Source organism: Asterias rubens, chromosome 10 (assembly GCF_902459465.1).
Source record: "Asterias rubens chromosome 10, eAstRub1.3, whole genome shotgun sequence".
Taxonomy (NCBI): Eukaryota; Metazoa; Echinodermata; class Asteroidea; order Forcipulatida; family Asteriidae; genus Asterias; species Asterias rubens.
Window position 1 is genome coordinate 12312286 of NC_047071.1, and position 14974 is coordinate 12327259.

The 14974-nt window shown below is 37.2% G+C and overlaps 1 protein-coding gene across 2 annotated transcripts in view; it reads left to right on the plus strand.

Annotated features, from left to right (window-relative positions):
• Positions 1–14208, plus strand: part of LOC117295935 (myosin-IIIb-like) — a 41450-nt gene extending 27242 nt beyond the window's left edge. Inside the window, exons 19-30 of one of the 2 annotated variants that reach the window (XM_033778737.1) lie at positions 416–511; positions 1551–1642; positions 2018–2182; positions 3384–3472; positions 4552–4754; positions 5309–5398; positions 6104–6221; positions 7365–7412; positions 8367–8483; positions 9024–9146; positions 12324–12517; positions 13905–13986. In XM_033778737.1, coding sequence (XP_033634628.1) covers positions 416–511; positions 1551–1642; positions 2018–2182; positions 3384–3472; positions 4552–4754; positions 5309–5398; positions 6104–6221; positions 7365–7412; positions 8367–8483; positions 9024–9146; positions 12324–12491 — 1309 coding nt within the window. In that variant the 3' untranslated portion in view covers positions 12492–12517; positions 13905–13986. Of the gene's footprint in view, positions 1–415; positions 512–1550; positions 1643–2017; positions 2183–3383; positions 3473–4551; positions 4755–5308; positions 5399–6103; positions 6222–7364; positions 7413–8366; positions 8484–9023; positions 9147–12323; positions 12518–13904 lie in introns of both variants that reach the window. The other variant, XM_033778738.1, reaches the window with a different exon arrangement.
• The last annotated feature ends 766 nt before the right edge of the window (positions 14209–14974 follow it).

Below are 14974 nucleotides of genomic sequence, written 5' to 3' on the forward strand. Positions count from 1 at the left end.
ATTTGCTCATGAAAAAGATTGCCTGATGTTCTGAGGAAGATGATTTCACATCCACAATATGCAACAAATGGAAATTTTGTTGGTAATCCTGTTTTTATCGAGGAAGAAATTTCATGCTTAGCAAAAGTTTGTGCTTAGCAGCTCTATGAAATTGGGCCCTGATGCGAAGCAAAACTGTTCTCCTGCACCATTGTGAGCTAACCATCTTTTAAGTGACATTCACCTGGGGCGACAGGATAAGTAGCAGTACTTGTCAAGACGCCCTTGTCTAAGTACACTCTCAGTCAACCAGACAAATTGATATCCCCCAGTCTGTTCCATCATCAGGTTCAAGATCAGCTGTCTTGAAGTGGTCTTTTCTTTTTTTCTTTTCTATATAAGCAGCTTAAAAACACTTGATTGAATGTCACTGCAGGTACCGCGTCTTGGCCCGGAGCCCCAAGTTGGCAGCCGACAAGAACGGCTGTGTGAAGATTCTGAAGAGCGTGGGTCTGACAGACTGGCATGCGGGGTGAGTTCACACTGTTTACTTAAAGACACTTCCCCACTTTGTGTATCTCAACATATGCACAAAATAACTAACCTGTGAAAATTTGAACTCAATTGGTTGCGAAGTTGCAAGACAATAATGGAAGAAAAAACACCCATGTCACATATTGAATTTGTGTGCTCTCAGATGCTTGATTTCAGGACATCAAAATCAAACTCTGAGGTCTCGAAATGAAATTGAAAATATTTCAGTGGAAAACTAGTGTTTTAAACTATTGACAGCTCTCCATTTGCTTGTTACCAAGTAAGTTTTTATGCCAACAATTAGTTTGAGTAATTACCAATAGTGTCCATGTGCCTTTAAAGAGTTTGAGAGCTTTTGTAGATACAGTTTTGGGGTATGACATAAGTCCCTACTCGCTTTGAATAAAGATGTATGTAATATAATTTACCTGTAGAAGTTTCAGGTTCCTTTTAAACTTATCAAGTTTTTGAGAAAAAAAAGTGAAAATCAAAGAGCAATTTTTCACAGGAGAGTTACGTAAATTTATTTTCATGCTAATGTGAATTTCCCGGTGGTTAATAGCGACAGTTAGGATCTTTAGCAGCGCACAGCGCAACGTTTTACCAATTGAATGGTTTCAAAATCCAAAGGTATAACTTAGACCTTCAAAGGCACTGGACACTATTGTATCTACTCAAATTGTTTTCCAGCATGAAAACTTACTTAGTAACAAGCAATGGAGCTGTTGATAGTTTAAACATTGTGAGAAACAGTTCCCTCTGAAGTATCTTAGTTTTTGAGAAAAAAAAAAAGTAATTTCTCACCCAAATATTAAAAGGCTTCTGGCCTCAAGTCTCTTCCTTTTTTTTAACAACAAAGGGTGCTTTTTGTTTCATTACTTTCTTCGATGACCAATTGAGTCCAAATTCACAGGTTTGTTTTTTATGCAAATGTTGGGATACACCAAGTGAGAAGACTGGTCTTTGACAACAACCAAAGGTGTTAAGTGTCTTTAAGTAAAGTAATAGCGTTTGTCTTTATTAATTTATTTTTTTAGGAAAACCAAGTTATTTCTGAAGTACTATCATCAAGACCTACTTGAGGAGCAGATGCAGAGATACGGTGAATCAGCGGTTCACATCCAGAAGAGTAAGTACTTTTTTCATTATTCAATATGATTAAGTCAGCATCATTATTGTACATGTGCGATCTACTTTATGTATATGGAAAGGTTTGCGGTAACACCTTGTAATGACTATCTCTAAATGAGTTGGGGTGGTTCTGAAAAGAACCGTTGACTTCAGCTCGACGTTTAGATCAGTATGCTCTGATTTTATGTTTAATGTACTCAAAAAGTTTTATTGATTATGTGTTATAATAAGAGGGAACTATGAGAAATACTATTGACTTTGAGATGTACCTGACACCACAAATTACTTTGTGGAATGTCATCGGTTTTAAGTGAATGATCTTCTGTGTCTGAGTGTCTGTTAAAAATCAGAGTTTCTCCCTTTCTTTTGTTAGTCGTCCGTGGATTCTTGGCTCGATGCAGGTTCAAGGCCCTCGTCAAGAAGGCCAAGAGGCAGGAAGAGGAGATGAACTCCTACTTACTTCAGATGGCTAAGATGAGTCTGGACTTTCAACAAAAAATGTCCAAGATCGTACAGGGAGATAAGAAAATACCAAAAGGTAAGTCAGTTGTTGAAGTATTTTTGTATTTCTATTTTAAATGTCTATCACTCAATCAATCAATCTTGCACCATCTCCCACAGGAAGTTGGCTCCACGAATTGTCACTGTCCATTCTTGCCTATTTTGAGCTATTCGCTGTTCCAGGTAGAAGGTGATGATGTTATTTTCCCATTTTTTGCCGAGGCCTACCCCAACTATTTTTCCCAGTTACAAGTAGGATGCATTTTGAGAGTCTGTTGTTTTCCATTCTCAGTATGTGGCCAAACCAGTACAATCGGATCTTGTAGATGAGTGAGGTGATTATAAATACCATCTATGCTTTGAGGAAAACAGTTTTATGATGTACAGTTTTAAATATAAAAGTTATTTCCTTCCAGGAAATCGTTGCGGTACCACTGCTAAGGATTTAAACTTTCTCTAAGCCATCAGGCTAGCTTGGTGGTCTAGTGGTAAGACGTCTTCTCTAGCAATGCAAAAGTTGTGGGTCCGAATCTCTCCCGAGTGTTTTGCATGTTGGTTTTTTTCCATATCACTTGTAATAGACTGTGCAAGTCTCGCGCGCACTGGAGCGAGAAAACACGACAAACGAAAAACTTGTTTTTGATCAAATCAAATCTTTGCTTTAAATTATTCTAAATACTGAATTTGAACAACAAAAATACTCATTAGAGCTTGTTGAGTTTAGTTTTAGTTTTTTAAACATTTATGCAATTAATCGGTTATAGTTTATGTATAAATGTTTTGAAACCCCTGTTCCAAATCTACGCCCGATTGTGAAATTATCAAAAGCTGGGTTTTACGCGGACGCGAGGGCGTTAGATATCACGTGACGCAGTTTAAACAGGAAGCTGATGCTTAAATGACCAATGAAAAGGCTTTTCACCCCGCGTGAACAAAACAAGCGTCTGCGTAAATTTCGTGATCGGAGTTGGCACAAATTCTTAATTTTTTTCAAGTAACTTGACCTGAGGTCAAGTTTTAATATCGGTTTTTCTTTGTTATTTCGTTGAATTTATTTGTACTTCTATGGTCATAAGGTACGTTAAACTAAAATTATGGGTGAAACAAAATCTCCCCAACGTTAAACTTTATAAGGTTGGGACCACAATGGTCTCGGAAGTTCAAATACGCGCAAGACTTGGGCGAAACTTGTACAGTCTATAATTACTGTCGTTTCTATTTTCTATTTTTTTGTTTAGCCTTTTTTGAGTCCATACGCAGAGGAGACAAAGTGGTGTATATAGAGAGTCCAGCCTCCCAGAACAAAGCACCAGAGACGGCCAATAAAGTAAGATCAACGTCCTATTCTTTATCCCTGATGCAAATGTAACACCTATTCCCTTACGAAATACTCTTATAAGAAACTTATAAGAAACTTATAAGACACTTATAAGAATCTTATTAAAATCTTATAAGAACATCTATTGAGCTGCTAAGAGCAGTCCCAATAAATTGTTTGCAGTACCCACTGCTAAAACATAGGAATCAAACTGCCTCCGAGCTGCCGGGCAATCTCGGGGGTCTATTTGATAAGACCATAGAGCTATATGGTAAGACACTGCTCTAGAATTGCAAGGGTCATGGGTTCCAATCCCACCCAAGTAATATTCCTGTGATTTATAATACAGTGCTAACTCATCGTTGTGTATATGGGGAAAACATCCTAAATGCTCCTGGTATTAATTCCTTGAAATTGTTGTGATTTGTTTTTCACTTTTGTCATCTAGGTATTACAATGTTTTATGGATGACTGTGAAATGTCCACAGTAAACTTTATCACAAAAAAACCCAAGAACAACAAGAAAAGGTTAACATAACTGTTTCAAGTCTCTGTGAAAAACTCATTTGTTTGAAGCTGCTTATTTGTAATCTGCTTACTTGTATTGTATCTTTCACCCATTGTATATTTTATTGTTCTAGCTTTATGCCCTTGAGAGGCTTTTGCAACAGACGCTTAACAAATTTCTTTATTACCATTGTTATTATTAGCTACTGGGTTACGAGCATTGAATACCAAAACTATTTGCTAAAAAATTGAGGTAGCGCATGGTGGGGTAACAGTATATATTTGGTTTGCGGTAACACCATGTGTGTATCTACTTGCCAGGTAGAGTTTGTTCTTACAGAACTGTCTTTCTTTATTCTACTACCAGGGAGTAGATTTATCTGATGTTTGGGAGACTTCTCAGTTCTGAAAGGAACTGTCCTGCTTTTTAACTAACTACCTGGGCAGAAGGTATAGAAAATAGGCTGGAACTACTACTTAAGCTTTATATGATCAAAATTAACTGCATTACCACATAGACGGTTCTTGAAATTGGTCTCAATATTTCGAAATATTTTATTGTTTTTGTTTTGAAACCCAAGGAGTCTTCAGAAGAGGATGATGACGATGATGATGATGATGATGAGATCATCGAGGATGAGTTTGTCCGCATCAAGAAGAATCTCTTTGGCAAAGAAGGAACGAGGCAGGCATCTGTCCACTGGTTCAAGGCAACGCAGTCCATGGCAGCGAGAGACCCATCCGGAGTATTTGCTAAATGGTTCCATGGCATTATCACAAGGAGGTAGGAACAATACAGAATTGGTTTTGCTAACAAAACAGTTGCTGGAAGTGTAATTATGTAATCCACCATATATATAAATATATATAAACTGACCAACCTGTAGAAGTTTGAGATCGATCAGCCATGTAGGTCACGAGAAATTAGTGAAAGACCGACTTACCATTTTGCATGACTTTGATTAACTAAAAAGGAACAAAACGCTCACTGAGCTATAAATTTCAAATGGGAAATAAGTTTGATTTATTGCACGTCAAATATGACGTTTCAGACAGAAAGATTTCAAGGGGATGTTTTCTACTATCATCGTCATTAGACCGTGTAGGTTTTATGTAAATCTGTGATCTTAGACAAGTTTGTTTCTTACCAATCATGCCAATTCTCTAATGTTCCTTTAAGGTGGTATTTGTTGATAACATAGTATGAGACCGTATTCTCCGTCAAATCACCTCCATCCATCTCAACTTTTAAGACAAACTTACAATCTCAATCTCATCTGTTAAAATAAGCACTGTACATATTATAATGTCAACTGTTTGGTTTTATTTTTATCATAGGAGAGCAGAGGATTTGCTTACAGGCAAGGAAATGGGTTCCTTCCTTATCCGTGTGAGTGAAAGTCGCTTTGGCTACTCGCTGTCTGTATTGTAAGTAACTTTCGTTTGTTAGTTTTCCTTCTGTCATTATTTCATTGGATATATGTGATTCTGATCATAAGACATTGAAGAGAGATGGCTTTTTACAAAGCCTTAAGCCTGGTTCATACTTCATGCAATTGCGAATACGTCAACTTTTGACGTCACAAAGTAGCACCATAAGTTGCTACATATTATTGGGTCTCAGAATTCATCACTTCAATAACCTAACTTTCTGAAAGTTTGTAAATACTCAGTGGCAGTGCCTTGAGTACCTTGTTGGTAGATACGTGCATTATATAAGACCTAATATTATTAAATTTGCAACGAATAATTCACTTCAGTTGACTTGTGCGGAACTAATTTTGGGAGAACCCTGTCATAGAGTCGATCTGCATGAATAAATAAAACAAGTTCAATCATGATTTGAAAACTTACATGGCAAACTCAGTGTTGAGTTTGTAATTAGACACTGCCGTCTAGAATTGCAATGGTCGTGGGTTAAAATCCCACCAGAGTAATATGCCTGTGATGTTTCTCACCCAACTCGGGAAAGTACCGAGTATACAGTGCAACATCGGTGAAAGGGTGAAATCAAAATAATATTCTTTATTCTTATGCAAATTTAACATCCGACAAGCGTGCAATCCTAGTTTTTTAGTTTATTTTTCTTCTAGAGTTGTTCATCCCATTGTGTCTCTGATTATGTCATTCTAGAGGTGAGACTCGATGCAAACATTTCATGATAGACCTAACGCCGACTGGCAAGTACATCATTGTTGGTGAAAGACCAGTGTTCCCAGATCTCCAGGGACTGGTCAAATATTACCAAGCGGTAAGAAAACACAAAATTTTGTGCATTATTGTAGTATATTTGTATATCTGTATAAGACAGTTTCTTCATTCCTATTGGTCAAGAGCAACGGCTGAAACAGTTGTACCATATCACGCGATACGCGCGACGCGCACAGCATTCCATTATAAGGAGTTGTTTACCCGAGGGCGGTGGAGGGCCTTACCATTTCATAGCTGGAGGGGTGTTGTGTTGAAAGAAATCATTTAACAATTATAATTTTTGCATTTATTTTACTTTTTGACCAAAAAGTTATGATGTTTTGACCGAAAAGGTATTTATGAATGGGAATCAAAGTGTGTTGAATCGGTTTTCAACTAGTGGTTTAAACCCGCCGAGGCCTGGTTCTTGATAATTTACCTCGACTTCGTCTCGGTAAAATGATCAAGAACCAGGCCTTGTTGGGATTAAACCACCAGTTGAAAACCTCTTCACCACACATTGATTCCCTTATTTCTGTATAGGTTAAAAACAGTTGAAAGCTTTCATTTTAGGTAATGCACACACAAATTTGCCAACGATAAATGGTATAGTTGTCTAAAAACTAAAACTGAATTATTGTTCAAGCTCCCATCCATCAGCCACGTACAAAAGATTTTGCATGTTAAATGAGTTTTGTCCATGGCTTATGTGATTGTTTTTGAATGTATTGGTTTAGAAGCAGCATCATCTGTCAAATTCATTCAGATACAAATTTTGAAGAAAAACAAATTGGGGGTGGGGGGGGAATCTGGCCATGCTATTTCAACTGCACAAAGTTTTTACATTTGTTTCAGCAACTTTTAAAGCTTTATTGACCCATTTCACATGACGTCATCATCAGAAAAATCTTGAATGCACCATACTGGTGGGCAATTTCACTGTGCGTTTTTATATTACTTGATGCTGTGCGCTATGCAGTGAAAGTGTGCATTTTAGGCGAGGCGGCGTTAATACACATAAACCTAACTTGCCCACCAACATGGTGAGCGTGGCATCAGTCGCCGTGTGTGACGTGCGCGCAAGGGGTCAATATGCAAATGTTCAATGTTTCCAAAAATGTGCAAGTTTTAACCCCATTTCTGCAGTCTCAATTTTAATATATGAAATGTGATCGAATATTCTTGGATGTTTAATTTATTTCAGAACCCAGTTTCACCGTTCGGAGATATTCTGAAAGTACCATGCGGCCAAGTAAGAACATTTTTCACTTTGTTTATGCTCCCCTGAAGAATTTGATAATAGTGGGCATCCCTGGAGAACAATTACTTTAAAGCAAACAATTTGTAAAGTTTTTCTTTGTTCAACCACAATCATTTAAAATTTACCCAGTCAGTTTCTCCTGTGGTTAACTTTTTTGTTTCTGTCTAGTTATAATATTTTGACAACTTTATTTGCCTTTTCGGACAGCATACATTCTTTCTAGTGCCTTTAATTGGAATCTGCTACATGATGCTAAACTTAAAATGTACCTGTTAAATTGGTCTAATTGTCCATGTTGTAATATATGTAGATTTTTAAGTATATTGCATTATAACATTATCATTATCATATTGATACCTCGCCATGCAAAGCCTCAAATCCTATATGACGTTATCATTGTTCACTCGTATTCATTATTAATTTTGAAAAGTCTGGTTGTTGTATCCATGATTTTGTTTCTTGTCACTTTTTTGGGTTATGTCTGGGTTTGTTATCCAGTCTCTTTTTTTCCAGTCTCATGTAAACATAAGGGTTCCCCAACACAAGCAACTGCTTATCGGAGTTTGCCTGCATTTCTCTAATTTGTTTTCTGTTAATTTTTTTTTTAAATGTAAAATTGTATGCCTATGTTTATTCTAAACCATTGAAGTGGAAATAACAAAATAAATGCCTCTGAATTGATATAATAAATGTTAAATTTGCATCGGGGATAGAATATTCATTTTGGTTTTTACTCATACACTGATGTGTGTTAGCACTGTATACTCATCAGTACTTTCCCGAGTCCTGTGAAAAAATATCACAGTAATATGCCTGTGATGTTTTGTCACAGGACTCGCGAAGGTGCTAAGTAGACGGTGCTTTAACACACATTGGTGTATGAGTAAAAACCAAAATGAATATTCTCTGAATTGAATAATGTAACTTTGCTCCTTCCATCTTCAGGATGAGAATGAGTTGGACTACGCTGAGCTTCTTGCAGACAGGAGAGACAAACGTGGCTCTGGTGTGCCATCCTCAATCATCAAGAGTCTCAAAGAGAAAAAAATAGACGCTGATGAGGTAAGACCAACTTCAAGGCACGTACTGGACACTATTACTCAACCAAATTGTTAGCAGAAAAATGTACTTGGTAACAAGCTATGGAGAGTTGTTGATAGTATAATACATTGTAGGAAACGGCTCCCTCTGAAGTAACATGGTTTTTGAGAAAGGTTATTTCTCATCAAAAGACTTTCAGGCCTGAAGCCTATTTTAGGCACCTGAAAGTACACAGACTGTGCAACAGAATTGTTTTTGTCTTCTTAAATTACTCTCTTGTTAGTGCAATGACCAATTGTTATTTTATGCATATGTTGGGATACACCAAGTGAGAATACTGGTCTTTGACAATTACTGAAGTTGTCTAGTGCCTTAAAATGGAAGGCAAAGTACACCTTTGAATCTTTTAATCCTATTTCATTTCTAAAGGTGGTAGGTTTTTTGCCATATTGCCGAAAATAATGGATTATGTCCACAGATGACACGGAGGAGCAGTCGAGCTCAGCGTTCTATGGTCCCAAGTTAAATCAATACATCTTTGTTCTCATCCCTTGGTTTTAGGCCATTTATAGCACAGCCAATGGGAACACCGTAACACTCTCTGATCCTCAGAACCTCGGGGTAGAAAACAACGCTCGCTCCCGGCCTGTCAGCGAGGCGTCGTACTTGTATGTGGATAGTGAGGTAAATATAGAATATCTTACTTATTAGATTAGAGGTCAGAATATTAGTTAAGTGTACTCTTTTAAGACTAAGCCTGGGCGACTAGTGGAGTAGTTGTGATTGAAGCTGTCTTTGCACAGTTTTGTTTCTTGTAAGCAGAAGTAGCCTGTCTTCTTTTTAACTGCTCTTTTATTTATTTCTACGAAATTGTTATTCTCCTGACTCTTGTCGTATGATCAAACTATTCAACTTAATTTTTACTTTCTCAAACTAACTGATAAAAAATACTCCTATAAATGCATAACAATGGACGTGTCTTTGTCGAGCGGTCAAGTGCACTAGACTCGAGCTCTGGTGTCTCTGATCAGCAGTGTGTGGGTTAGAACCCTGGTCTTGACACTTGTGTGTTAAGCAAGACACCTTAACCATCATATTGTTAAGTTCTTCTGATGGGAATGAATGCCCTAGGCCCTGTGTGCTCTGTAATGCATGTACAGTACAAAGAACCAAGTTACACTTAATGTCAAGAAAATTGGTTTTGTCTGATGTTCTCTGTGCTGGTGCTCCACCAACTGAGCTATTAGTTGTGGGTTAGGGACCTGGGGTCGATTTCACAAAGAGTTAAGACTAGTCCTAACTTAGGACTAGTCCTAGGGGATATTAAAAACATAAGGGTAGTCCTAAGTTAGGATGAGTAACTCGTCCTAACTAGAGATAATACTAGTATTAACTCTATGTGAAATCCACCCCAGGGGTCGATTTCACAAAGAGTTAAGACTAGTCCTAACTTAGGACTAGTCCTAGGGGATATTAAAAACATAAGGGTAGTCCTAAGTTAGGATGAGTAACTCGTCCTAACTCGAGATAAGACTAGTCTTAACTCTTTGTTCAATTGAATGCCCACTAAAGCTGAAAACTAAAGAGGAAATAGATGGATCGAGTGGATGAGTTCTGAACTGTGACGCTTCCAAGGGAATTTGCAAATATCCATTCTTTTTTTTAAAGATATCAAATAATAAACCACAAGGTAAAGAAACTGACCGGTTAAATTTATCCAGTCAGTTTGTTTTCTGTTGTGGTTTTTATTTGATATCTGCTTCCCAGGTTGTATCGTAAACATGGGTGTGATTCCTTGCTACATGGCAACTAACAATTGTATGGCTTCTTCTGGCACCCCAAACGAAGATATTGAAAAAAAACGGGAGACCGCCAGCATAGTGCTCGATAGCTCAGTTGGTAGAGTGCCGGCACATTAATCCGGGGGTCGTTGGTTCAAATCCTGCTCTAATAAAAAAATTTTTGTTCAACCCAAAATCTTTTTTAATATGTTTTGATGTTTGATTAATAGTAGTAGAGGTTTTCTGTTGAACTTTCACATTAACGCTATAGTCACCATTTCACTGCTCGTTCCATCCCGGTTTCTTCTCACTAACAGTTTGCTTGATCTACATTAGCTAATCTATTAACAATCAGTTTGAAGTGTCGTGCTAACTTGTTTGTGATAAATAAATAATATATTTAAAGGTATTATACAAGATTTGTTGGAGATGACAAACTAGTCACAGACAGTCATGTTTTTGTGAAAAACCATACATGAAAATTAAAAACCTTTATAAAAAAGGGCCCAAAAACCGTTGTGAACGTGGTGAAAACAGTGAAAAGTCATGCACAATTCCCAGCATTCGAACACATTGTCCTTATTTTGGTTGTGAACAACCACAATCAGCTGTTGTGTTTTTGAAAGGTTTTCGGGTACCGGTACACTTTTCTTGAATATGACTGCAGAGGGAAGCATTTCAAAGAACACAATGGTTCTAGTATGAACTTCATAATTTTTGAGTTTTAAAACTACAATTATAATACAGTTGTCCTGATGTTTTTTTAAATCCATACCAGCCCTGTATAATACCCTTAAAGTAGAAAAGCAGAAGGTTAGCTGTTAAAAATCAGTCCTTGTGCAGTGTACATTATATGAAAGAAAATTATCAAGCAAAAAGAGCACCACTTTGCATACATCATGTTAGCAGTTTTTCCAAATTGTTGCAAGTTTGTTTTAAAGTACCTGAAGCTACAGAAAGTGTTTTAACATTTGAATGGAATAGCAGGCTTATACTGAATATAATTTGATTTGACACATTTCATACATGTTTTAAAACAACCTAAAATTTTGATCAAGAATGGACGAAATAAGTTATTACCTTTTCCATCCTTTTTTGATTGAAATTTGTATTTGTATTTAAATATTAATTAATGTAAGTCAACGGAAATTATTGTCAGTATAAGCCTTCTTGTTCATTCAAATGTTGAAAGACTTTTTTGTACTTTTAAAAACTTTAAAAAGTTGCAACTATTTGGAGAATCGGCATAAGACTGCAGAAAAAAGTTTTACACTTTATTGCGTTTCCTGGCATATGGGAAATAGTTTTGCATTGGCAGTTGGCTTTATATCAAATTTGTCCTTTCCTCTTTCCAAACTCTCCCTCAATTCATGTTGTTCCAATTTCTATATTCGTCAATCCTTCCCAATCCCATTTTCTTCATCCCACTTCGATCCCCCCGACCTCTATTATTTCTTTGTATCGACCCAATGTCTATCTGTGACAATCATTCCCACTCTTCCTTGTGTGTTTCCCTTTTCTCCTGTGTCATTCCCTCCCATTCCCATTTTCCTTATCTTTCCCAACTCCTTTTTTGTTCGCACCCAATGTCTGTCTGTCTGTTACAATCATTCCCACTTTTCCCTATCTGTGTTTCCATTGTCTCCCTTGTGTTTCCCTGTTCTTCCGTGTTTCACTTTTCTCCTGTGTCGATCCCTCCCCATTCTCATTTGCATCATCTTTCCTCCCCAACCCCTGCTCTGTATACACCAAATGTCTATTTGACAATCATTCCCACTTTTCCCTCTGTGTTTCCCATTTCTCCTGTGTCAATCCCTTACTTTCCCGTTTTCCTTACTTTTCCTTACTTTTTCCTTCCCAAACCCTTGTTTTTGTTTGCACCCAATGTTTGTTTGTCAATCATTCCCACTTTTCCCCCTGTGTTTCCCTTTTCTCCTGTGTCAATCCTTCACTTTCCCATTTTCCTTACTTTTCCTTCCCCAACCCCTGTTTTGTATGCACTCAATGTCTGTCTCTGACAACCATTCCCACTTTTCCTGGTGTTTCCCATTTTTCCTCCCTGTGTCCAACCCTCCTGCAGCTTTGTAGAACTAACAGCGCTGATGATGTGCCTCCTCCCATACCTGAGAGGCTGTATTCAGGAGCTCCGCGTCTCAGACCCCAAGCTCCCCTCCCTCCCCGCGGTGGTGGTGATGGCCCTCAAGCCCGCGCCCCAACTGCTAAAGCCTATGCCCCAAAGAAGCGATGAGAATGCTTCGCTCCCTCTGGCACAAGGTACGAAATAGAAGGCTGAATATTAATATTCGTAAAAAAGCATCGACTAACCTTTCCCATTTCCCAATTTTTATCAAAAGAAATATTCCCAGTTGGACCCAAATGGAATACTCGCATTGGCATGATTGGAAACTATTGAAAATATACCTTTTTGGGTACAGGGGATATTCCTTTTTGGGTACAGGGGAGATTCCTTTTTGCGTACAGGGGATATTCCTTTTGGGTACAGGGTATATTTCTTTTGGGTACAGGGGATATTCCTTTTGGGTTCAGGGAATATTCCTTTTGGGTACAGGGGATATTCCTTTTGGGTTCAGGGGATATTCCTTTCGGGTTCAGGGAATAATTATTTCAACATGTGAGTACGGGGAATACTCCTTTATGGTTACACATAAAAACTCCCATTGGGAACAGGAAACGCATCCATTATTCAGAGAATTCCCAATAAAAAACAAGGAATTTTCCATTGGGAGTATGGCTTATTCCCATGCGAGAGGGGAAATTGGACCATAAAAATGTACTATTTTGTGCTTAGTGTTGAACACTTTTGAGCTTTTTAACTATTGAAATGCAGTGGTTTCCGCACAATTTAACTGCCATAGCTTTTTTAAATACATGGCTTGAGAGTGTTTGTGTTTGATACCAATTTTAGGTTTATCTCCAGAGGAGAAGTGAACAAACACAACTATTTGTTTTTATCCCTAAAGTAATTTCAACATCTTTTAAAATTGTTGCCATACATGTTGCTAGCTAAAAGGATCAAACTGCCTTTACAGACATGCTCTGTGGTTTAGTGCTCTAAAGGCAAAGGTTGTGGGTTCAAATCTCACAAGAGTAATATGCATGCGGATTTGTTTTACAGAACTGTTATGTTATAGAAAGTTTTGATCGTACAGTGCTTAACCGTGGTGTAGGGGTAAAACCCACATAATGTGAAATAACACTGGTTGATATTTTAATGACATTTATTGTTTTCAAAAACAGATTATTTCAATTAAGAATGTTCTAACCGTTAGCACTGACCACAACATCATTTTGTTTCAGCAAATTAACATTGTTACCATAAATCAAAACTTTTCTAATAAAGCACCTGTTATATTTTTATCATTTTTTTTTAACAAAAACAAATTCTGTGAAACTTTAAGTTTGTAGTTTGCCATCCAAATAAGTGTAAATAAACCAAGGCTGAAAGGAAAAAAAGTCTGGTGCCTCATTGTAGAATGAGAATGAGTATTTACTGTTGTTTATTGGAGATGGGGAACCTGTGTCAGAGTGATAAAGTTCCATTTGTAGAGCCTTTATGTTTTGTGGTTATATGTATTTACTTACTTATCTATTTATTTGTCTATTTAATATTTATTTATTTATGTTTGCTTTCTCTCGACAGAAAACAGTTAGTGGTAGTAAACTTTCCCGTCATAGTGCAAGACGCTCGGCTGTCCGAGAATCAAAATCTGGCGGTATTCGTCGCAAAAGCACAGATCAGTTCTGAGCCGAAAAAGGCACTACTGTAATTTTCTAGAGCACTGACACCAACTGACATCATCCTCATCAGCTAGTCTTGATGAAGCTTCTTGTAGGCAAGCACAGTGTGATTAAACTATCTCAGTTTCTTGTGCTATTTTGAGAAAAAGAAAATGAAACTTAAAGGCAGTGGACACTATTGGTAATTACTCAAAATATTTATTAGCATAAAACCTTACTTGGTAACGAGTAATGGGGAGAGGTTGGTAGTATTAAACATTGTGAGAAATTGTAATTTTCCACGAATTTGATTTCGAGACCTCAGATTTATAATTTGAGGTCTCGAAATCAAGCATCTGAAAGCACACAACTTCGTGTGACAAGGAAGGTTTTTTTTCCATTAATATCTCGCAACTTCAACTATCGATTGAGCAAATTTTCACAGGTTTGTTATATTATGCATATGTTGAGATACAGTAACTGAGAAGACTGGTCTTTGACAATTACCAATAGTGTCCACTGTCTTTAACAAGTTACCTCAGCAATTATAAAAACAATGTATCATATCATATTACAGATGTTTAAGTAAAACACTCACAATGTTTCTCACAGTATTTTATACTATCAACCTCTCCCCATTACTCGTTACCAAGTGAGGTTTTATGCTGATTAGTTTGAGTAATTACCAATAGTGTCCACTGCCTTTAAAAACATTTATTAAGGACAGCTGAAATGTCTAGTCTTAATGATATCAGCGTGATGTGATGTTTTAAAGGGACTGGACACTATTGGTTATTACTCCAAATAATTGTTAGCATAAAAATTTACTTGGGTAAGGAGTAATGGAGAGCTGTTCATAAGTTTAAAACATTGTGAGAAATGGCTCCCTCTGAAGTAACATAGTTTTTGAGAAAGGTAATTTTTCACACAACTATTAAAAGACTTCAGGCCTGAAGTCCTTTTTGTACATCTGAAAGCACACAAATTTGGTCA